The 23,190-nt window shown below is 46.2% G+C and overlaps 1 protein-coding gene across 6 annotated transcripts in view; it reads left to right on the forward strand.

Annotated features, from left to right (window-relative positions):
• The window catches only part of LOC8025508, a 177,722-nt gene that overhangs the window by 117,038 nt on the left and 37,494 nt on the right, over nucleotides 1-23,190 (forward strand). For 5 of the 6 annotated variants that reach the window (XM_040217573.3, XM_040503546.2, XM_040217571.3 and 2 more), the window contains exons 2-3: nucleotides 16,842-17,910; nucleotides 20,764-21,000. In XM_040217573.3, coding sequence (XP_040073507.1) covers nucleotides 16,899-17,910; nucleotides 20,764-21,000 — 1,249 coding nt within the window. In that variant the 5' untranslated portion in view covers nucleotides 16,842-16,898. Of the gene's footprint in view, nucleotides 1-6,592; nucleotides 6,675-16,841; nucleotides 17,911-20,763; nucleotides 21,001-23,190 lie in introns of those variants that run through there. The other variant, XM_040217574.3, reaches the window with a different exon arrangement.

Consider the following 23,190-nt stretch of genomic DNA (forward strand, 5'->3'; position numbering starts at 1 on the left):
TGGTATCTCTAGCAATAGACATCGGAAATAGGTTCGCGTTTTAGGGCAGTTACGAGATACATGACCATTTGCTTTAAGCACTTTCAAAGGACAAAGTACGCGTGCTTGCTTTCGGATAATTTCAAAGGCAAATAAAGAAATGCTCGAAGCCTTTTAATCGCGTCTCTGTTAGCCAGCCGTTCGTGACGTAGAAAGGGCAGTTTTAGCGAAGCGGATCACAACGTTGCAGATAACACGGTACACAAATGTACGGTATAATAAAATGCTTATTTTTCATAGAGCAATAAATAAAACCCATGAATATGGCGATGACTCTAATAGGCAGTTTTAGCAGAGCATTACCGAAGGCTGCCACCGTAAGCACGGCGACGCTCCTGGCGCTTCCTGAAAACGATGCTCCAAAGGCGCAGCGCAAGCTTCCGGTTGCAATACTGCACCGTACGGCAGCATGCGGTCACGCTATTCTAATACTTCGTGGCAATGATCATAGCGCAGTTTGTTCGCGTGTTGCAATACGCTAAAATGGCGACGGTGATCAGCGAGTTGGGAACCTGTGACACGAAAACATGAATACTGTGAACGCCGCGCTTCCGGAGCTTGACGGTCACCGTGCACGCTAACGTTTCAGACAAAGCGCATACACCACGATACCTTCATCACCCTCAAAAATGCTTTTCCACAAACAGTGACGTGGCCGGTGCCCAAAACGCGCTCGCCTTCCACAAATCTTTTGCAAGTCGAGGTTCCCGCTACCTTTAAACATAATATATTTTGCCTAAAATAAGTTAGGCTAATAATTAGCCGATTTCACGAACGTGCTGTTATAGATCAGAGGAAGCGTTCGGTATCTATGCCTCATTGCTGGAGCACATCTGGGAAAATGTCTTGCGTGAAAAGAACCCAGAAATATCTTATAATGTATTTTACGAAAGCCCTAAAGAACTATTATGAAGCGTCATTACCCTTGCGATTAAAAATTGTATATAGAAAAATTAGGAAGCCATGGGTCACGCAGAAAATTTTCCGTAAGATATGGGGAAAAAAATAAAATTTAGTCTCGATTTGTTCGAACTGGGACACCACGACTCCATTGCAATTAAAAGAAAATATATATGTATACAGAAATCGCTTGAACTCTAATATTCAAATATCAAGAGAACTTTTTTCGCGCAAGTTTGCAAATATACAGAATGATCCAAAAGTTATATGAGAATCGGTTAATAAAATTATTAGACTTAAGCCTCGGCATAACTGCCTTCCCGATTACAAAATAGATGGTCGAACTTTATCAATCAGATCCTCAACTAGCGACAAAATTTAACTGATACCTTTAGCGGCTGACGAATTCCCGTCCACCAGTAAACCTGATGATCATAAAAAATATATAAAAATACCCTTCCCAGTTTGATCGTTCTATATCCTCTGACTCACCAGAATATAAAAATGCTTATAATGTCTCTAAAAATATTACAGCCCGTGGTGTCGATGACCTTAATGTATAGTGTTCATTAAATTTGTGTCTTACATTATTTCGCTCCCTTTTTCTCCTATATGGAATTCTGTCCTTGAAAGTGGTATATTTCCTGATCAACTAAAAACAGCGAAAGGCTATTTTTAGTCCATACAAAACTTGAGTATCTACAGGTCTATATCAGTGTTGCGTGTGTTCTCGAAAATATCTTACAAAATAATTGACGAACGGTTTCAACAATTTATTTGCAAATAGAATGTCACAATCAAACTACAACATGGCTTTCAGAAGGGTAGAAACAACTGAATTAGCACTTTGACATATCAAGGATAAAATACTACATAATATAGAAAATCAACTCTTCACAATTTCTTTATTTGTCGATTTCCGTCAAGCCTTCTACTCTCTAAAACACACCATTCTTCTTTCAAGTCTCGAGGCATATGGCATGCGAGGAACCGCGCACAAACTTGTCACTAATTGCCTTGCATCTCGTACACAGCAGACGTTTCATAATAGGGCAAAATCACCTCGAGGATTAATAAAATATGGCGTGCCACAAGGCTCGATATTGGGGCCCTTGATTTATATTCATGATATACATAGTGTACCACTTGCCGAAGACTTAATGTTATACGCCGATGATACAAACGCATTTCTTTCTGGAGCCAATCAACTATTTATTCGAATTTCCTACGTGGCTTATTTCAAATTGCTTCTCGCTAAATATAAAAAAAGACGAGAAAATATATATTATTTTCCTTCGTGTATACGGGCCTCGATACAAATATGTAACTTCAATTAAAAAATACTGGAATGAAATGCGTAGATGATAACAAATTTATTGGAGTCTGGTTTAATAAACATTTGAATGGGACTAAGCACGTAAACAAAATAAGAAACGAAATGTCGACACTGTTGGCTTGATTTCTTCTGCTAAATATCTTCTACAGAAATGGCTCAAGTACCAGATCTATTATGCATTAATATATAGAAAGATCTACTACTGCTTTCTTTTCTCGGGTTACACAACAAAGGCGAACATCACACAACTGCATATTCTGCAGAAAAAGGCTGTTCGTTTTATAGATCATTCAGTATGTGACGCACACACCACTCCGACTTTTGAAATAAAGGGAATGCTAAAATTTGATGAACTATACAATTATAGACTTGCATTCTACATTTTCCAGGACCATAGGGTTCAAGAGCCAACATATCTATCACTCTGCACTAGACCCAACCACTATTATAACGGTCGTAATAAAAATAAATAGCTTTCTAAAATTAGAAAGTTTCAGTTATTAAAATATGAAGTTTCAAGGTTTCTTAACACATGCAGTCATCTTTACACACTTATATCTGGTATCTCGCTAAAAAATACAAGATAATGTTGAAAAACAAAACAACAACCTGATGATAGCCGCGTACAATAACTGAAATAGAAAATCTGGTATTATTGCTTTAGCATTGTTTGACGTCATTTCTATATTCATCCTTACATGATATTTTTGTTGTTGAAGCATTTATAAATGTATGCTATTGTGCTGGCCGGTCGGGAGAGTAGAGTTTATATAAAATATTATGTTATTTTATTTACTTAGTGACACCGAGGCGTCGTCAGACCATCCGGTCATTTGTCTTGGAGCCGCAGACATAATATAAAGTCTAGACAAACTAAAATAAGAATTAGAAAAAAAAAAACCCCACAAAAAACAGGCAGGTTTTCCTAACGCAAATCAACATTGACATCACCTGTAATATGCTAGTGGCCTGAAAGCTTCGCATTTCTGTAAAAATAAATTATTTTTAGTGCACTGACCTGCGTTAGCAACAGAAAATCCTGGGGAATCTATCCGCCTCTCTTCCGCCTTCTTGATGGCGGAAGAGGCGGGGAAATTGCTCAATTTACCACTTTACTATCCCGTCTCTTCCGCCATCTTGAAACTACCGCCCCACCCTAATAGGGCGTTGGAGTTGCAAATAATTTAGGCTGTCAGTTCATCCGTGTTTATTGTGTTGTTGAACCAATTTTGAGGCAAATAAACGTCCATCGAAATTTTGCCGGAGGTCCTCGTTACAGAGATACTGAACCGATATTTTTAGGTAAAAATTGTTGGTGGGTATACATGGGACACCACTTAGTTCCAAGTTACGTTGTCTTGAGTGACACCGTGTCCAAAATTTACAAAATCAAAATATAAATATTGTACGCAACCCCTGGTGCGCGTTTTTGGAAGCTCACTTCGTGACGTAACGTTAACTGCCCGGCCAGGCAAGCCACTTTGGGCAGTCGCTCTGCCCGGTCGAGGCTAGGTGGCGCAAGCTGCCGCCCGTTACAAAGAGCATAGCCGCCAATCACCCATCCATCCGGTATTTGGCAACATCGGCCAGTTCGTTGCTCTTCAAATGTGATCGCATTCGCACCTGCTCGTACGTCATGCTCTGACCTCGGTTGTGCTATGACGACTTGCGGCGCCAGCAGCAGCAGTGGCAACGAGGCTCGGTCTGATGTGGAGAGCGCGAGCATGTATCAAGGAAGAGGCCTAAAGTGCTTCCCTGCCCCTGCGATCTCTTCGCGTCGTCGTTGCCGCAGATGCTCAGAACGATGCTCAAGGAACACTTTTTCTGGTATTTCAGAAGAAGCGTACACCGCGCGTCCACAACCTAGACCGAGGCTCAAGGTCCGCGAGCGCCGTCACACCGCGTGTTTTTCACCATCATGAAAGGGGGAGGCTGCTTATGGTAAAAATGTCGAGTGACCAGTTAATCTTTGATAATCTTCTGGGAGGGAGACAGGGACGTCTGCGGTGCGGAGCGCTTTTTGGATTACGTCATGTGAAAGCCACGTTTTTTCACTACCTGCGAGGAATGCACGCGGGTGCACGTTCAACGTGCATTTCACGCAATAAGAATTGTTGCAATTGGAAGACGATAAATGGAAGATACACTCCGTGTCACTAGTTGTGTGCAGTGCAGGCGAAGGCGACGCCAGGCGAAGAGAGAAAGCGCGAGCACTATACTTCGTTTCAGCTTCCGTCCGAGCGCAGCCAAAGCTACGTGTGGCCGGAGCCAGTCACACGCCGGCAATAGGTCACGCGATCTCGCCTGCACTTTTGTATCACTCCGCTGTGCCGCCGGTCGTCCGCGCCGACCGCGCTCGCCGAGTATTTCGTCTGCTACGGGTGTATCAACGATATCCTCTGCTACAGGTTTAAAAAGTGCCCTTTCACGTTCTGGAACTTGGTCACAGGGGATGTCAGTACGTAGGCTGGCCGCTGGCATCTGTGTCTGAGCTCTCCGCCTGTTTGCCATAGTTTCGAGTTGTAAGTACACGTTGCAAGGTCCCCGATGACCTGGCCGTTGATGTTTCCTTGTATTGTTTGGATATACCAGGGCTCGAGGCGCAGTCCTTTCCACCAGCTTCTCGGCGTTCCATGTGATCGGCAGGTAAAGGGGTGCCCTGATTTCGCCGCGTATCTGAATTGTAGTGGCCCGGACGCTTTGCTTGTTTACAACGCATTCGCGGTACGACGCGGCCGGAGTCTCCTGCCGAATTTGAAAGTAGACATTCATTACGACTTCTCGCGCCTGACGCCCAAACGTGCCTTTGCGAAAGGGCGTTTTGAAGCAACTCGATGAGGAAAGCAGCGAAGCACATGATTCGGCGATTACGGGAATGAAATCACACAAACAAAACCGAGCGCTGCAGCCGTGTTACCAGCGGATATACATGTTTTCACCAAACCACATGCATTTGCAAATATTAATAGAAACATAAACTTCAGAGATTTGATTCCTTTAATTGCAAATCATTCTCAGCAGTACACATCTGGAACATTGTGCAGTTTTTACGCACAATACAGTTATTTTAAAAGAAATTACTTTTGTGAACTACTTTGTGGTGCGTAGGAATGCTCTTCTTGAAGTTGCGAACCGTCCCTCAGCCTTTGGCTGCGCTCGGACGGAAGCTGAAACGAAGCAGGTGGGACGGGAAAGAGGGGCAATGGAGGGCGAAAGGAAAAAGAGAGAGCGCATTAGGAACGTTAGATAGGAGAGGTTTCTCTCCTCCCCAGCCCTGGTAGTGCTTGCCCTTACTCCCCTGGCCTGGCGTTGCCTTCGCATGTACTGCACTCAACTAGTGACATGGGGTATAATTTTGAGCATTAGTTTCGTCCGCTCATCTGGGGTCGCCTGTTATATTCGGCCTCGTCACCGTACCCATCCCATAATCCCTATCACCCTTCCCTCGTCACGGTTGTCTTGATGTATACATTCTTTTAATAAATACGTTTTCTCACTCACTCACTCGTGCGCTGCGAACAACGTTCACCAATATGGAGCCCCGTGAATACCCCTTATACAGGAGAATGAAGAATTAGAGAGAGAGAGAGAGTGAGAATCATGTAAGCATACATCAGCTCCGCCACGGCTTCTACCAGAAGGATTCGCTCGCGCCCTCTGCTTGCTTCTGGCGGTTCGCCCGTTCGGTGCGATGAGAGAACTGCTTCCAAAGAAATACATTAACCTGACCATGATTCATCTGTAGGAATCGCATGTTAAAGGCCGGTTCTCACATACAGCGAAGCGCTGATGTAGCGCTCCTCACGTGCCGTCAGCTACTTATCGTCTTGCATGAGCAACAGTTTTGACGGTGCGATACAAAGCTGGTGAACGCTTCCGTCAGCACGCGCTTAGCGCGAGGTAAGCGCTATGCTTGTAGCGCTCCGCTGCATGTGTGAACAGGCCTTTATTGTACCGACCCGAGAAGCTCGCTCGGGCATTATCTTTAAAACTTCATATTTCGGTTCCAGTATCCCTTCTATTCCGCCTTTACACGCTGGGACACGTCACCCGCTTAGCCCAACGGAACAAAATGAACTAAATAGACTATAAAAAATATAAACAAAAACGGCGATTTCAGTGAACGTCGGCTCGATGAAGGAGCGTCATCCAGCTCTGCGCGTGCGTCCGGTCTGTGAACTGGGTGACACTTAACTCGTGTGGAGGGGGGGGGGGGGGGGGGGGCAATCCCAGCTGCGCTGTCAAACATTCCTTAATAATGTCGGTTGTTTCGAGGGGCACCGGGCATTGAGACAGCGAAACGTCATTGGCACGGGACTAGACGAGTGCGCGGTAGACAGTTCCTCTTTCGTTCAGTTATATTCACCCTGGTCTCCAATTGTATTCGCTTACGTCCTAGGTGAGTTGACCCGTCCTTAAAGCCGCACTCGCACTGCGCTTACTTATACAACAAGGGAAGGCGTTCCCTGCAGACATGACGACAGAATTGTCCGCGAGCAGGCCTCGAATATCTCCGAATCGTGTTTGCTTTACACATGCCTATGCTTCGAAGATAACTGCAGACAGGTTTTGCGTGACCGATGTGACAGGACCGCCCCACAAGGAAAAGACGCGCCCAAAACTTTCCGCAGGTTGTCTTTTGTATGATGTATACAGTGTCTCAAATAGTGGCCAGGCTCTTTTAATCGACCGCGAAAATCGGTTTCTTAACCTATCGCGCTACGATTTTGTGCAGCGCTGCCCACAGGTGGTGCGTTTTTTAAAATAAAATTTGCAAAGAGAACTTACCTGAGGAAAAAGTAAAAAAATAAAAAGGCTTAACTCCTATGGAAACGCAGCTAAGTCACCTCTCTTAAAACAATTCATTCATCCATTTATTCATTCATTCATTTGTTTATTTTCTGTGCTCATGAACAGCTTGACGCCTTGGTAATGATGCACACCAAAATGTTCACAGGTTAGTTACGAAAGTCTTAAAAGCTATGAAATTTGCCTTAAAAACATCTATATCTGCTCCCTTGAAGGTATTGTAGAAGTGTTGAATACGGGTCATGGGACTGGTTTGGATGATGTGATTAACATGAAAAGTTGAAGAAACCCGCAAAACTCGACTCGCAACGTGAATGTTAATAGCAGATGTGAGATCTGGGCAATCAATTAATCCATGAATACCTTTATACAGGAAAACAAGATCGCGCTCACGCCGTCTGGAACTCAAAGTAGGGCATTTGCATTGTTCCAAGAGTCTCGCATAAGAATAATGAAGAGTACGACCAATGTAACGATCGTAAACAATTGGAAAAAAAAAAAACGCTTTTGAACATTTTCAATCATGTCTTGGCTCGTAGAACTAATACAATTCCATACTACAGAGGAAAACTTCAACTTGGTCCGGATTAACGAGAAATATAACCGAAGAATACAGTTTGATGTGGAGAACTCACGCATGATTCTAGAAATTACTCCCAGCTTACGCAAAGAGCCATTTATAAGGTTGTTAACATGTACAGTAAATAATATATAATGAAGAGTCTGTGTATACACCAAGATCACGCGTGCACACGACTCTTCGCAGAGGATCATTGCCAATCTGGTAACAAAAGTTCATTTTTTCTACCTTTCTAGACAAAGACATAATAACGGTTTTAGAAGGATTTAGGGTTAGCATGTTCTGACGACACCAATTGCACACACGCCTAACATCTTCCATAAGTTTTTCACAGTCTTCCAAAGATATGATCTGCCTAAACAACTTGACATCATCTGCATATTGCAAGACGACCGAATTGCAAACAATCGAGCTCAAATCATTAATAAAAACATTGAAAAAGATCGGCCCAAGTATGGAGCGCCGGTCTTTAAACAATAGGGCGCCCTATTGTTTAAAGACCGGTGGCTTCGCTGCGTTTCCATAGGAGTTAAGCCTTTTTATTTTTACATTTTTTTTCAGGTAAGTTCGCTCTTTGCAAATTTTATTGAAAACAAATGCACCACCTGTGGGCAACGGTGCACGAGATCATAGCGCGATAGGTTAAGAAACCGAATTTTCCGGTCGATTTAAAAAGCCTTGCCGCTATTTGATACATTTTGTATTAGCTGTGTGACCGCGGATTTTGCGTCACAATAACTTAAGGTGGCTCGACGAAGTTGTACGTTGCATGTAATGCTTTAATAATTTGATCGCGCCCCATTTCGATAGAATGATTCAGACGAGTACTTGCGTTATTGTTTTTTTTTTAACTTATGCCATTTACTAGAAATTAAGGCATAAAAAACAACATCACGAAGATGAGGTAGCCTGTCGTGTTTCTTTCTAAGACTGAGAAGAAGAATCTAGTCGTTCTATCGAGTTTTCGATTGTCCGGACACGAGAAGAAACGACTCTCGTCTAAGCATCAAAAGAGCAACGAATCAATCCTATTAAGGCAAGGGTGTCAAAGGCATTTGTTCCGTAAATGGCTGTAACTATATATAGGTTACACGTACGGGACTCGCGTTAGATAGGGAGTTCTACGGGACCGTTTTGCGTTTCCAATCGGTCGAGCCTTGTTCCTATACGATCGCCGAAGGACGTGCCGGCGTCCTCACTTCGGTCACAAAACCGCGACTTTGCACGCAGAGACAGCGCCAAGAAGTCGAACATATGAGCGAAATGAATCGTTTCTGCGGTCTTGAGCAGCGACACATAAAGCGCGAGACAGATGGACGGCAAAATTGTCCGATCCGACGTCTAATCCGACAGTCAGAACGCCGCTACGAATTGACGCACGCGACAGTTCGGGACACGCGCTTCCGACCTTGCATGCGACACGACGATCCGTTCGACTCCGTCCTGGAGATCCAAGAGCTCCAGCGGAGGTCTGCGTTATTCGCTGGACGCCGCATTTGTGGGTGCTGTTTAGAGGGCATGCTCAGAACGAGCTCCCATCAATAGGCTTTTAAGACCGGCACTCTTGATGGTGCGTAATGCGTGTTGCAAAATAACTGTGGAAGCTCGCCATCAGCACGCGCTCAGCATTCGCGCACACAGCTATGGCCGCCAGTGAATGCTCACTATACAGATCTCTGGTCTTAGATTGACGGTTCAGCTCGCACAAGCGAAATTACGAGCTCGTTCTCGCTAACGCGTGCACTCTTTGCTAAGGCCCATCTTTCTCGAATGGGTCAACGGGATTCACGCGTCTGGCCTTCCCGTCGCACGTCCCGTTTCTTTCGTCGTCCCGCCAGACCCAGTACGTCATCATGACGTTCGCGCTAGCTGTGCTATCATTGGCTGGACGCTTCCAACAGTCCGTCCGCCGTGCGAAACTATCTGGCACGTCGGACGCACACCAGATCGCCGATCCGACGTCTGAAGCGACCGAACTTTTCGGATCAGGCAGTCGTATTGCCGGATCGGACGTCGGATCGGGTGGATTTTTTGCGCATGTGTCTCGCGCTTAAAGTTGTAGATAAAAAAAATCGTTACAAAAAAAAAAAAAAAAAAAAAGGTTTTAGGCATAGAACTGAGAAAGAAGTATACTTTCATAAAATTCCGAAATAGCGTCGACACGCCGATTACGCTGAGCAGGCTGAAGCTTGACCTGAACGATGACACTGACAGACGAGCACAGCACCACCAGCCAACCACGTTCGCCACCATCTCAAAGTCAACTTTTTAGCGATCCGGGCAGCGTACAGCAGTGCCGCTTTATTTTCCAAAAATATTTTTTCGTGTCAGCTAATAGGGTTTCAACGTGAGAAAGTTTGCCCTAAATATGTATGGGTTCACGAAGGTTTCACTGTCGATAATTTCGCGAGTCCGTAGATCACGGACATTGATGTAGTGCTGGATTACAGGCAAGACCTCGTTTGTGCTCTTTGCAAGTCTTATAAGATATCGGGTGGTCAAAATGGAGCGGGTGCGAAGGATCAGCTCGTTCGTTTCGAGCTCCCTCCTCTGCTTCCCACCACTTCGCACAGTGCTCACGAAACTTCTACGAAGAGAAACTCGAGGAGTGGAAGAGATGAGAGTGTAGCGGTGATGTCAGAGTGCGGAGCTCTGATTGGAAAAGTTAGTAAGCCTTTTCCCCCTCTCCTCCAGCTTCTCTCAGTGCACGGAGCCATAGAGTTGCTACAATAAACGCCGGAGGCTCAGGTGGCGCTAGTGTGCGGTTGCATTTTGAAGCAGACAGCAAGCAGTCTAAATTTCACCTCCGGTAATGCATTCCTATGGGAAAACGAAAACTCGTTTTCTCTTCGCGCTCGATTATAAGAGCAACTATTGCTTGGTGTGATGACAGAATAAAAAAGTTTGCAGCGTTTTACATCGGATGTACGAAAATATGTCGGAGTGTTTTTCCTTGAAATTGATGGCGTCGAACACTGCGCTAAAATAACCCAATACACACGTGTAATACGTGTTGAAGTCGCAGACTGCTATTATAGGGAACGTATTTACGCATAAGGTCAATGCTATGAAGCACACAGAGTGAATCACATTGACAAAACACCGAAAGGATGTTAATATATGGAAAAGTAAAACAATAAAAAAAGACAAGTACGAAGCATGGAGTTGTGGAACAAAGAACACGTACTGGATTAGTAACAAACTGTGCACGAATCTTAGTGCTAGTACAGCTTAAATAAACGCTACGCACTTTTTAATTATTTTTGCTTGAGTTGATAGCTTGTATTGACATATCATGCTGTACAACATAGACCTGGGCCTCAATTTTTGCTAACTTAAACATCGCTTAGTAATAAAAAAGAACATTAACTAAATAAATTAAACTGTTATAATCTGAATAAATCTACCTAGCACCCGCTACGAGTAAAGAAACTACGCCGATTTTTTATTATTCCCTGGTGAGAAGAAAAATATACCGTACGTTTTCCCATAGGAACCGTGCGGATCTAATTCAAGCCCCGACCAGGGCGCCCCTAGCGGCAAACGGGTCCGTTGCATCGGGCATCTTCTGCCAGTCGCTGCGTTGGTTGTGCGTTGTAGTGGGTTAGCGCTGTAATTTCTGAGATGACTATTCCGCACCAAGAAAGCCGCAACAAGTGCTGCCTGGTCGGTGGAAACAGTACGTCGAAGATCGCGCACGGCACGTAGTACTACATCGTCCCTTCGAAGCCGTACGAGGCGGAGTACTGCGCGACCTGGGTACGACTTGTGCGTCCATACAGGTTAGTGGTGTTTCTTACATTCCAGTTCGTGCTTTGTTTAAGCTGCTGACGTATAATACAGTTACCTTCTTTTCTCTTCTAGCGACGATAGAACAGCATCGACACCGACGGCAAACTCTATGCAGCAAATACTTCACTGGAATCGAGAAGCGGAATGCGGTCGCCCTCCTAAGCCTACCCTTGGATGTTTCCATCAGCCTACAGGAAGATAGTAAAGAGAATCGCGGAACGGCGCGAAAAAAAAATCGCCCAGTTATTGTCAAGCTGATTCAGAAATAAACGTACATAATTACCGCAGTCCCCTCAACGCCAACTAAATTTTTTTGCGGGCGCGCTTAATTTTGTTTGCAGAGTACGGCGCTCCGTGACATCCACTTGTCCGTCGAAACGGACCTCCTTCACGTCGTACACGCGGCCAGATTCATGAAAAAGTTTTCTCTTCGTAATATTGGCACCACGGAAGAAGCTTTCTGGATTCGTAACCGCCTTAAACCCCGTCGTAATCACCCCGGGAACACTGTCCGCTGTGCTGCTAATCGCCACTGCTTCCCCCCGATGATTCTGCACCGGCTACCGAAGAAGCTTTCCGGATTCGTAGTCGCCCACTGTCCTCTGTGCTGTCCGTTACTATTACTTCGCGATGATTCTGAGCCGGCGGCACCGGCTTCCGAAGGAACTTTCCGAACTCGTAACTGCCTTAAATTCCGTCGTAATCACGACGGGGACGCTGTCCGCCGTGCTGTTCGTCGCCATTGCTGCCCGATGCTCCTGCGGCGGCTACCGCCAGGTCGCGGCGAACAATAGGCGACCGCCGCGACACGGCCGGCTTGCGCGGAGAAAGACTGGAAAAGTAGACTGGTTTCTGTCTGCTTCAATTTGTAACCGGAAGTCCCGTAGACACTAGCGCTGGCTGATCCTTGGGCGTTTATTGTTATAACTTTATGTCCGGAACACGCCAATTGTGTCTTGTCTGCTGGGAGCGTGGTGACGAACTGATTCATGACGCAGCAGGCAATGGAACAGCCCGAATACGGGAGGGAGGCCATTTCCTTGAGGCCGAAACTGCTGCTGGACTCGAGAGGGAAGGGATGGTGAAAAGCGTAAATCGCTTGGCTGGCAAACTTGTGTTGTTCTCGGTCAAAGCCGCTATTTCAGCGTTTTTTTACCTACCGCCAAAATAGCGCTCCAATTATAAAATATACAGTTCCGAGTGCTCCGTATAAGTTTGTTGAGCGCAGCATTCGCGACTCCAGCGAACTATAGAGGGTGCGCCGCTCAGGCAAAACAGCGGACGAGAGGAGGTCGTTTTCGTCGTTCAGCACGCGGACCACCACAAATTCCTGCACAGCAGCGTAAAATCAGTGTTACATTTGAAAGCAAAGCGATTTTTCGACGATAGAAACCTTCTTCTAGTCAGTGTGTAGGAATGACACGGCGGAATCATAAAAATAATTACTGGAAACGATGTTTGTTTCTATGCTGCCTACGAGAACCAAGCAACGATAGCAGACGACAGAGTCTAGACGACCTCTTCTCCTGAGTTTCTCGGCGCTACCGCTACGCGGCGTCGATTTCGCTAGAGTCGCGAATCCTTCGTCACCGGAGCGGCTCAGAACTGAGGTCACTTGTTCGGAATCACGAGTTGATTGTTTTTTTTGTTGTTGTTGTGCACCGCGCTCTTATGAGTCCAATCTAAAATTGACGGAGCTAACGTCAGCTATTTTACTAGCCGAATAACTACATCTCATTCCGCGAGAACCCAATGGTTTTGGCGCTGTCGTTTTGCGTGGTCGGAACTGCTGATGCGCCCTCCCGGGGATTTCCTCTTTCAAGTGGGTTCCCGCCACCTGTCGTCGTGAGTTTTTCGAGCGCCAGTCAAGACGGCAGTCTTGGTTGTCTCGGAGAACCCGGTATGTCGGTGCGTCGTTGGCAGCCTTCGCCGTCGGTGCCGCGTGACATCGTGGTCCGCTCGATGCGCTCGCGGTCTCATTCGCGGCACCTCCAGGGAAGGATTAGGCGATGTACGTGCGCTGTCTCATTCAAACAAACGGAGCGGAATGTAATTTAAATTATTCGTTTCACCTTAATTTAATGGGGAATTGAAGCGGTTCTGTGCTTGAGAAAAAGCGCCTAAATATTCTTCAGTTAGCCTCCAATATAACGAATATCAAAAATTATGTTTCAGGATGATGCGCAAAGCGGCAACTGCAGGAATTTGAAAACAGCGCTAACGTCCCTCCTTCCCGGCGAGTTCGGTAGGAGGAGAGCATTGTGACTTATTATACAAATATCTCATATTTTCTGCGCCATCCGCGTGCCTTACCTGAGCAATCATAAACGTTGCACTCATTCCCTCACGAGTGTTAAAACCTCTGGGTGTGACGTCAGACCCATCGTTTGGTTTCTCACTTTTTCTCGCATCTATTGATACATTACAGCCAGATTCTTGTGATATTCAAATTCACGGGACAAAAACACGCTAGAATTTCTCTTTTTTCTTCCTCAAGAACCTCATCAGCCTACCCTTCAGTTCGAGCGTGGTCAAAGCCTAAAAGACAAAGAAGCGCATACACACAGAGACCAAAAGCGCAAAGTCACGACGTGCACTTGATTGGATGTGCCGCCGAATAGGACGGCGAACGCCATGACGTTGCATTTTAGTCGCCGCTGGATTTGTTATTGACTCGTAACTGTCAGCTGCGCTCGCACTTCAGGGGCTTTAAACTCGTCAAACACAAATTCGGGGCGGAAGTTGACGGAGAGCACCGACTGTAGCATCACGACGATGACTTCGCGCTTTTGTCTCCGACGCCCATTCGAACTTTTGGCTCCAACTTCGTGTTTGACGAGTTTAGGGCCACAGGGGGAAACGAGGTACAGTAAAAAAAATTGCGGTGGCTTAGCTCGGTTATGCCAGCATATATGTAGCCTAAGCTTATGCGCACAAAATGAGAGGCGCCATCAAGCGGCTCCGGTGCAGCGTCAGACTTGGCTACTGCGCAACGGAGGCGCACAGCTGGGCACGCGGCGGCGTCAGTGCGTCTGCCGCGGCTATGACGTCACTCCTCTGGAATGCGAAGACCGGCGAAGCGCGCGCGGCGGCGGCTCCGGCGCGCCAGCTGTGCGCCGTGTGACGTCACTGCTCCTCGCGCATGCGCAGCACGGCTCTTTGGGAGCCACGCGAAACTGCTCAACCTCGGCCAGTGTAGCTCACGCTACAAAATTCGTTAATCTGAAAGCCCGTACACTCCTCGCCCCGCAAGAAGTCAGCGCGCTTTGCCAATTAACACGCTTTGCGCGCCGTCGCAGCAACGTGATGCTCTGATTGGATGTCAGCACCTATCGAAAGATGCTGCAACGTTTACGCCCATTTGTTGCTTTGATATCGGGCGAAGTGCACCGACTTTTTGTGGTGGGAGAGAGGGACAGTGGCTGGGTTAGGGGTTGGTTTTCTGGCAAATCGGGGGCTTACAAGAAGGGTATCATCGACACCTAGAAATAAATGCCTGTGCATCCGCTCCGTGACGCCACTGTCACTGTAGGTAGCCCAGCACGTGGAAAAGCAATTGAGCTGACAGGGCTTGGCAGCGCTGTCACGCAGGTTGAGCGGCTCAGCTTAATGTGGAAGTGCTCGTACTTTTCTTTACACGTGCATGGCCAGGGCTTAATTAATAGAGTTACAGTTTTTATATCTAGGAGTCCAATGCAGACTTTTGACATCGAGGCTTTAGGTCTGTTCGATTCTGCTTGATTGGGCCAGAAAGTTTTGATCAAGTTCTGTCCGAGTTCCGAGGAGTGCATGAGTCGTGCAGCGGCGGCGCAGAACCAGTGCAGCCACCGCGTTAGGATTGGCGCTGTGATCGGCTTCCGCAGCGGAGGCCCAGAGTGTCATCTACATCTGTCGGCTCTTGTTTCATCTAATTCTTTGCGGTTTGATGAGGCCATTCGCGTTTCCTTAATTTTAAAGTTAATAAACGGAATCTTGTCTGTGAATGATTCTTGATTCGAGTGTACTAAAATCATTTTCTGCACAAAATGAGTTTGTTTGCGTTTTGAACGGCCTTCTGGTTCTTATCGTTTCCATAGGTTTTTGTGTTATTCGCATTCATTTAGCAACAGTAGATTAATTCCAAGACTCTCGAGTTTCGCATTTCGACGATAGGTTCGCTACCTAAGGAAGCTTTCGCGTCGGAAGTTACTGGCAGCAGCGCGCGGTGGCAGTCACTTCGAAGACAAAAGCCTGACAAGGGCGTCTTGCCAAAACATTTATCGACCTTCACGTTGACGTCAAGTTGAAGCGTTGATTCTGATTCCCAAAAAAGATTCGTGAGTAACTACCAAGCCAATGCCGATTCTGGGTGTTTTTTTCTCAGCCGCTTCAGTGGGCGGCCGCAGGTACCAGCGGATAAACCGTGCAGTATTATGCTGAACTACAGTGCATGTGAGTGCCAATGTAGTAAATCCCAGACATCTCCTATGTATCAGGATCGTCAGTCTGCATCCAAGAGCTACTGAAGGTGGCGCTATCAAGAGTGGTGCTTTTCCTGTGTCTTTTAATGAGAATAGGAACCTAGTACAGCGTATCATCATAAAGGAACAATTTAGGTGGGCCACTCTTTCGACGCTTACCAGAGGGAGCTAAACCTGCGCGAGCAGGTGCGTAAAACGCTTTCAGAATATCATAATTGGGCAAGTTACTACCCTCGGTTAGGATCTCGATTCCGCGTCCACTACGGTACATTATTTTCATCAATGAAAGGGAATGTAACCTCCGTCTCAGCGTTACTGCTAAACCTCGCAGACATTTGAGCAAGAGCTCCAAGAAATAGTACCGCGAGCAAAGACGGACAAGGAGTGTCGTCTGCTCTCATCGACTGCTTCTGCTCGGATGCTGAACTTACTCCGGAGCCGCTGCAAAGTTTTTGAAGAACTGGGTGTGAACTCGTTCAGAACTGGGATGAATCGAACGCGCCAGTGCAGCGGCCGTGCAACTTCCGGTTGAATCGAATGCGCCAGTTCCTGCACTGCTGACTACTTCAGCCAATTCAGGCGAATCGAAGTTTTTGTCTATTGGATTGAAAGGAGTGAACACGATCATAATAAATATTCTTGTCTGCTGGCAGTTTTTGTGTATTTATTGCGTCAGGATCGTCATACAAGAATGCTTCACTGTATCTGCAGACTGTCTTATGTAATATGCATTAGCAACGGGATTGCGGCTTAAGGCCTTCAATGTTTGCGAGTATTTCAGATATTTGAATAATTCCATTGTAGGTTTCGCATGCTGACCTCCCTTTTTTCACCAATCTGCCCGAAGTTTCAATCAACAAAATGCTTGGAGTAGTGAAAAGTTCAGTCGAGCTTTATTATTGTTGTTTTATTTTTTGTCTTGCAGACCGACACTTCAGCGGACAGAATTGTCTACCACTCCAACCCCCAGCCAACGATCCAGATGGATCAAGAACGCGCACACGATGGGCGAGCCTCCGCCGAGAACAAACAGGACACTGGCAAGTCCCTCCCTGCGGTATTGGACACCTCTAGTCACGAACACGTCGGCATCCTTAACCCTACTCCCGGCGACGGTGTCATCAATGACCCCAGCGTGATGGTGGTCGACCGGCAGTCCTTCTGCGGAAAAGTCTGGAAGGTCATCCTCATCATCCGCCTGGAGATATTTCTAATGCTCTACCTAGTCTCCCGCTTCATGACGTCGACGCCTATTCAGGACCTCCTCATCCAGAAGGCTTGCCGAAACACGCTGCATTTGAACGCCTCCATTTGCGACCACATAGACGACTACAGTTTAGAGAAGGACAACACCGAGAAGGTGGCGAGTGTCTTCAGCATGTACAGGGTGGTGGTGGCGCTGGCGCCGTCAGCCGTCATCGCGATCTTCATCGGGCCCTGGTGCGACAAGTACGGGTACAAGGTTCCCCTGCTTGTGGCCAACGTGGGTTATATGATCAGTGCTTGTATGACCCTGGGCACAATCTACCGCATGGAGTTGCCGCTCTACGCCAACGTCATAGCCTCGATACCCGATGGTCTCTGCGGAGGGTTGATCTCTGTTTTCACGGCCATCTACAGTCAAGCCACGGTGACGACTGCCAACAAGGACAGGAGGATCAGGTTCTTCGCTTTGAGCTTGTCCCTGACCATGAGTTCGCCGCTTGCCGGAAACTTGGGTGGGCAGCTGTACGCTAAGTATGGCTGGAAGATGGTGATGTATGTGTCTCTGGGCATAGCGGTTGTAGCGCAGCTGTGGGCCATCTTAGCCATCGGACACTTGGTGAGGCCCGAACACGCGGAGGACGGTTTCCGAAAGAGGGTTAGGAACCTGTTTCAGTTGGACAATCTTTCCGACGGTCTCAAGGCGTGTCTCAAGCCACGGCCCAACAAAGGGAAGTCTCAGCTGTGGTGCCTGTTTGGTGCTCTGTGCTGCACGGTATTCGACATTGCGAGTAAGTATTGACTATTTTCATCACGTATTGTAGCACAGCTTGTAGCCGATTTTCATTCAGATCATTAAAATTTCGGGTGTAAGGTTTGACTGTAACGTGAAAACGACACGAAAGCGTTAAGTTCACGGGGAACCATATAAAAATATTTCAATCCTTCGGCTGGATTTTAGCTTACTAGCTTGAGATTGCGAGCCAAGTGCTTTAGCGACTGAGCTAGCGAGAAGCGGCGTTTGCGCTCGACACGTAGTGTGCTTCGAACGCCGCGCGTCTCGCGGGTTTGAAAGGGCGCGGACACGTCATGCCGCGCCATCTCACGGCGTTTTCCAGAAATGGAAGTGAATCTTCGACACACTTGATTTGCAGCAAGGCGGTGCCGTCCATACGCCTCTCTTCTTTCACCGTAACCAGGTTGGAAGAAGAGAGGCGAGATGATCGAGAACGTAGGATACGGCAGCAGCAGCAGGAAAAGCTTTCAGCAGGGACCCCGCAGACGAACGCCAATAAGTGGAAGACCTGTCACACACTGTGTTTACCAGTCTTCGCCAGCATGATGAAGCTTGTATAATTTTTCTACCTAGTTTCACAACTTTGTCTTTCGACTGCAAGGCGCTGTGATTGTGTGATTCGCCCGAGAGATCTGGCGTTCCAAGCTGCCACTATAGCTTTCTGGCCTAGCAGCTAGGTATAGCTGATTTTGCAGAAGTCGCCGATATTTCTTCTTGCGCAGGTTTGCGCGCGTGGCGTTTTTTTTTGGCTCGCGCATGAGTCAGTGAATACGCGCAGTGTTTAACGTGTGGGGGTTCGTATGGATTACGCCATAATATTTAGTAGTTAGAAATTTATACTATCCAAATATTACAATTTCACTCGTTAAGATAACGATTAATAATCTGCTTTGAGACATCAGTACACATATCAGGCAGGTACAGAAATACTAAAAATCTGTCTAAGATTGCGGTCCTCGTTGTTCACGTTTCACGTTGAAGGCGTCAATTGAGCAATTATCTCTCTGCATTTCATCTAAAAACTACAAGAATTCCACGAGTCGTTGGGACTTTATTTTTAAGAATTAAGGGGCTCGTATCAGCAGAAAGACAGCTGGAGTGCGGGCGAGCTGGGGGAAGGTTACCGGAATGAAAGTAAACCTGAGGTTGGAGTAAGGAAATTAAAACAAATTTGAAGTGGAAGAGGAGAAAACGGTGTCTCCATGATTTTTATCCCTTTGCTTTGTAGTACAGTTTTGTTTTTCTAGTCTCAGGTTAGCTTACATTGTGTCTTCTGTCGTACCAGATTCAATGGTTTTTTTCAAGGTCCGCCCCTAATTTCGAACGAAAATCCGGCAACAAGATTTTCAGCAATTATACCGAAGTTCCCGCAGTCCAGTCTAATGTCACTAGATTTGCGTATGGTTATACTATGTTGCATTTAGTGGCAGCAAGCTAACTTGCGAGCCACAAGAATCGCGCCTAAAACCGCGTAGAAATTGCTACGGTGTCGTAACCGATTTCTCAATGTTTGTTCGGGAGCGCCTTTATTTGAGCGTTTTTTGACGGACAAATCTATATTCGGATTTTTTTCGGGTAGAAATAGGAGTTCTGTTTTTCTCTACAAATATTTGTTTTTAGATGTCCATACGACGAATAACTTAAGTTTTGTACATGACTTAGTAGCGCTTCAGTGTGACCGCTGCCTTAATCGGTGTCTTATTTTGCCGGTTTCTGGATTTCACATTTTCAGTGTCTCTATTGATCTCAGCATTTTAAAGCACCTTTAGCAGTGTGCAAACCGGATGCGTATTTTTATTTTTGTTTTTTACTCGTTTGCAGAGCGATATGACCTATGGAGAACGACGAACTATGAGTAATGCAAAGTTAATGATCGCTTTCTAACGGAAATGAACCCTCTTCTTTTCTAACCTTATCAAATCGTATTTTTTTAATGACAAGCTGGAAAACGCGCTTTTATGACGACTGCATTTATAGACTCAAGGTTTTGTTGTGTTTTATAAGCGGTGAAAGGTCAGACACAAAGGAGCTTTGTGTGAATTATCACTACGCACAAATACGCTGTGACATTTTTTGATGAACAGCTTTCACCCTTGAACTTAAGTGCAGAGGTCTCGCAACGAATAAGTTTATGAAATTATTGAGATGGACAAAGGGTTGCAACCCTGTGAAATGGAAAAGTATGTCAGTTTTATCGAACAACATTCTTATGATCGGCGAATCAGTTCGCGACCCTAACTATCAGCGTTTCGCGCGCTGATCGGCCAATTGCGCAGATGTTAATCGATGAAACTGACGCAAAATTTTAACAGGCTCTTTCTCACGCTAGAAAATAATTTTCACGATGCATTTTTTGTTTTAATATTACGATGAGGCATTGATACTATCTACGGAGGTGGTTATTATCAAATTGGCTATTTGCTTTCAATTGCGCCTTGGCTGTACGATCGGTCGCGCAGCGGGAGATACAATCAAAGTAAAGGCCGGTTCACACATAGAGCGCAGCGCCAAATTGGCGCTGGAATTCACATAATTTTTCACGTGCTGTTCCACACTGACGAACGGCGATACAACGCCATTGCATCGGTGCTAAACCGACAACTCGCTACATCAGCGACGCATCGCCGTTTTTTTTTCTTTTCAGCGCCTATTCGACGCTGCGCTCTATGTGCGAACAGGACTTTACCTGCTCGCGCTTGTGAACCTTTTGCTCAGCTCATGTTAGGGTAAGAGAAAGGACACAAGAAACACGGGCCGCCACATTTCAGGGCGGAGTAACTCCCCGCTGAACGAGCGTCCATACCAGGAACTTACCATTGACTCCTTTTTGAAACTTAACCCCGTGCAGCCATGAGCATCGGCTACTTCTTCGTTCGGAAGATGTACTCCTGGAGCGTGGACTACTACGCCAAGATCAACTCGCTGACGGCCGTCGTGTCCGGCGTGCTGAACATGCCCATCATCTTCCTCTTCACCCGAGTGCTCAAGTTGACAGACCCGGCCATGGCCGTGGTCGGATCCTGCTTCCAAGTCGCTCAGATGGTCATCTTGGGCCTGGCCTTCAAGGAGTGGCTGTACTACCTCCGTGAGTACACACGCGTGCCCCCGGAAGCTGCTACTTTTCAGCGCTTGGAAAATGTCCTTGAGACCCTGGGCACATGCCATAATTTTTGGAAAGTTTATTTCGAACGTTTGAAACTCCTGAAAAATGGCATCTTGAAAGATGCTATGTTGGAAGGTGCGTTCTTGAAAGATGCATTATCTTGGAAGATGCTATTGGGCGTTTTCAGATAAGATCGAACAACCAACACCTGTGACCATTTTTAATTTTTATCAAAAACATATTTTGCTGGCTCTATGCCCGAAAACATAAAACCAATTCTTGCTTAAAAAAACAAAAAAAAAAAAAAACCATTGTCCTTGCCAAAAAAAAGAAAAAAGAAGAAGAAAAACGTAAGTACCCTGTCAGTCACGTGCGCGTTGTGCGTATTGCGCGATGTTGGCATTTTGGGCGGCTTCCCCCCCCCCCCCCACCCCCCCCCCCCCCCAAAAAAAAAAAAAGAAGAAGAAAACTGTTTTGGCTACGGGTCTAGAAATAGTACTGACAAATTAGGCATAGGGAGGATTGACAAAGAGTATTAATCACCGACTATAAGGGTCGCTATTTTGAGAAACAAAATCGCAAATACGGCAATTGTGCAGTAATGCTCTGGATTAAAGATTGTTTTTCTCCGTATCTATAAAAGCTAAGGTCTTAAAACTTTGCCAGTGTGTTGCCCTGGGAATAGTTCATCTGTGCATTAAATATTGTTGTCCTGGTTAGCGAGAGAAATTTACACGAATTGCTCACACAGGGGCATTTAACTAAATACCCATTATTTTGAAAATCGTTTGAAAAAAAGGCCATCTTTAATATTATTTAAATTCTCCGAAATTAACGTTTATGATATGTACTAACAGAATCTGCAAGAACATGATGGATTATTTGTGTGGTTTTGAAGTTATAAAGCGAGAAATATTGCCTGACTGAGGATAACGCGGTTTCTATAAATGGTGCGTGCACATACTCATTCTTCAGAGTTTATTATATTAAAAAGTGTGAAAATGCTAGGGGGTGGTCAGGACAGAGGTGGACGGTAGTTTTGAAGGAGAAATTCCTAATACGTTTTCGTACAACCGAACCATAAATGCCCATGGGCAGGAGCGATCGTGAGGCGCCACCCTTTACATGCTTCGCGGTGTCTGTTTCAACAGCCAGCGTGTAGCGTAGCGTCTCAGTCTACGCGATGTAAAAGGAAGCAACCGCAGCGACTTTGCGAACGGATCAACCTACAACCTTGGCGCTAACATGATATAGGAGTTAGGGCGCGGCAGAGCCTGAGCCTGCGCCGCCTGTCAGCGCCAGTAGATCTGCTGCCGTAAAAGCCGCACAACGCAAAAAAAGAAAAAAAGACACAAAAATATATTGCAAAAATAATGATTCAGATCTATAGCGATTGTCTGTAACTTAATTTATATGACAACGGTTTGGAGAATCGTGAAATCCAATCTGGGTATGATCATGTGACCTACGTTAGTGATGGTGCAGCGAGCCACGTAAGAACAAATATCCACTACACGAGCTGCAGAGCAGGTCCACGCCTGCGAAGTGAATTGTGTCCGCAACTAGACATAGCAAGAGTTCCTGCGACGGAATCGGGGGTCGTGTCAAGCACTAGGCAACGTTGTACAACCTCCGACGGCCCACGTCGTTGGTGATCAAGTCGGCGTCAGTGATGGTTACCCCACTGAACACTAAACTGCCGAACGTGAAACTAATCCACCTCCGAAAGCTTGCGTCAAAGCGTTCAGGGAAATGAAAGAAAAGGAGTGGGACTCTGTTTCTGTAGTGCGTGGAATTCAGTTCTGTCACTTGTGGCAGTGCACACGGTCCGACACTTCGCAACTACAGCTGTTTTAGCAAAAACAGTAGACGCAGAAAAGATATAAGTTTGAAAGTAAAGTCTCCTATGGCTGCGAAAAGCAGATCAAAGTCACGAGCTTGCGATGCCACTGAGAAGAAACGACCAGTGATCGCTTCAGGAAAAACGGGGAAAAAAATGTTTCTCCTCGGAGTGCCAGGAGATCGCCGTGACCGACTCAGCAGGTCAGCGTCCGGCAGAAAGAATGCACGCGACAAGCGCCGAATGTGCGCACAGGATCTTGATTGATCAAACTCGGCTCAGAGAAAGTTTTTCAGAGTTTGATCACGATCGTGGCGCGCCCTCGCGGCAAT

Source organism: Ixodes scapularis, unplaced genomic scaffold (assembly GCF_016920785.2).
Source record: "Ixodes scapularis isolate PalLabHiFi unplaced genomic scaffold, ASM1692078v2 PGA_scaffold12__126_contigs__length_90152505, whole genome shotgun sequence".
NCBI lineage: Eukaryota > Metazoa > Arthropoda > Arachnida > Ixodida > Ixodidae > Ixodes > Ixodes scapularis.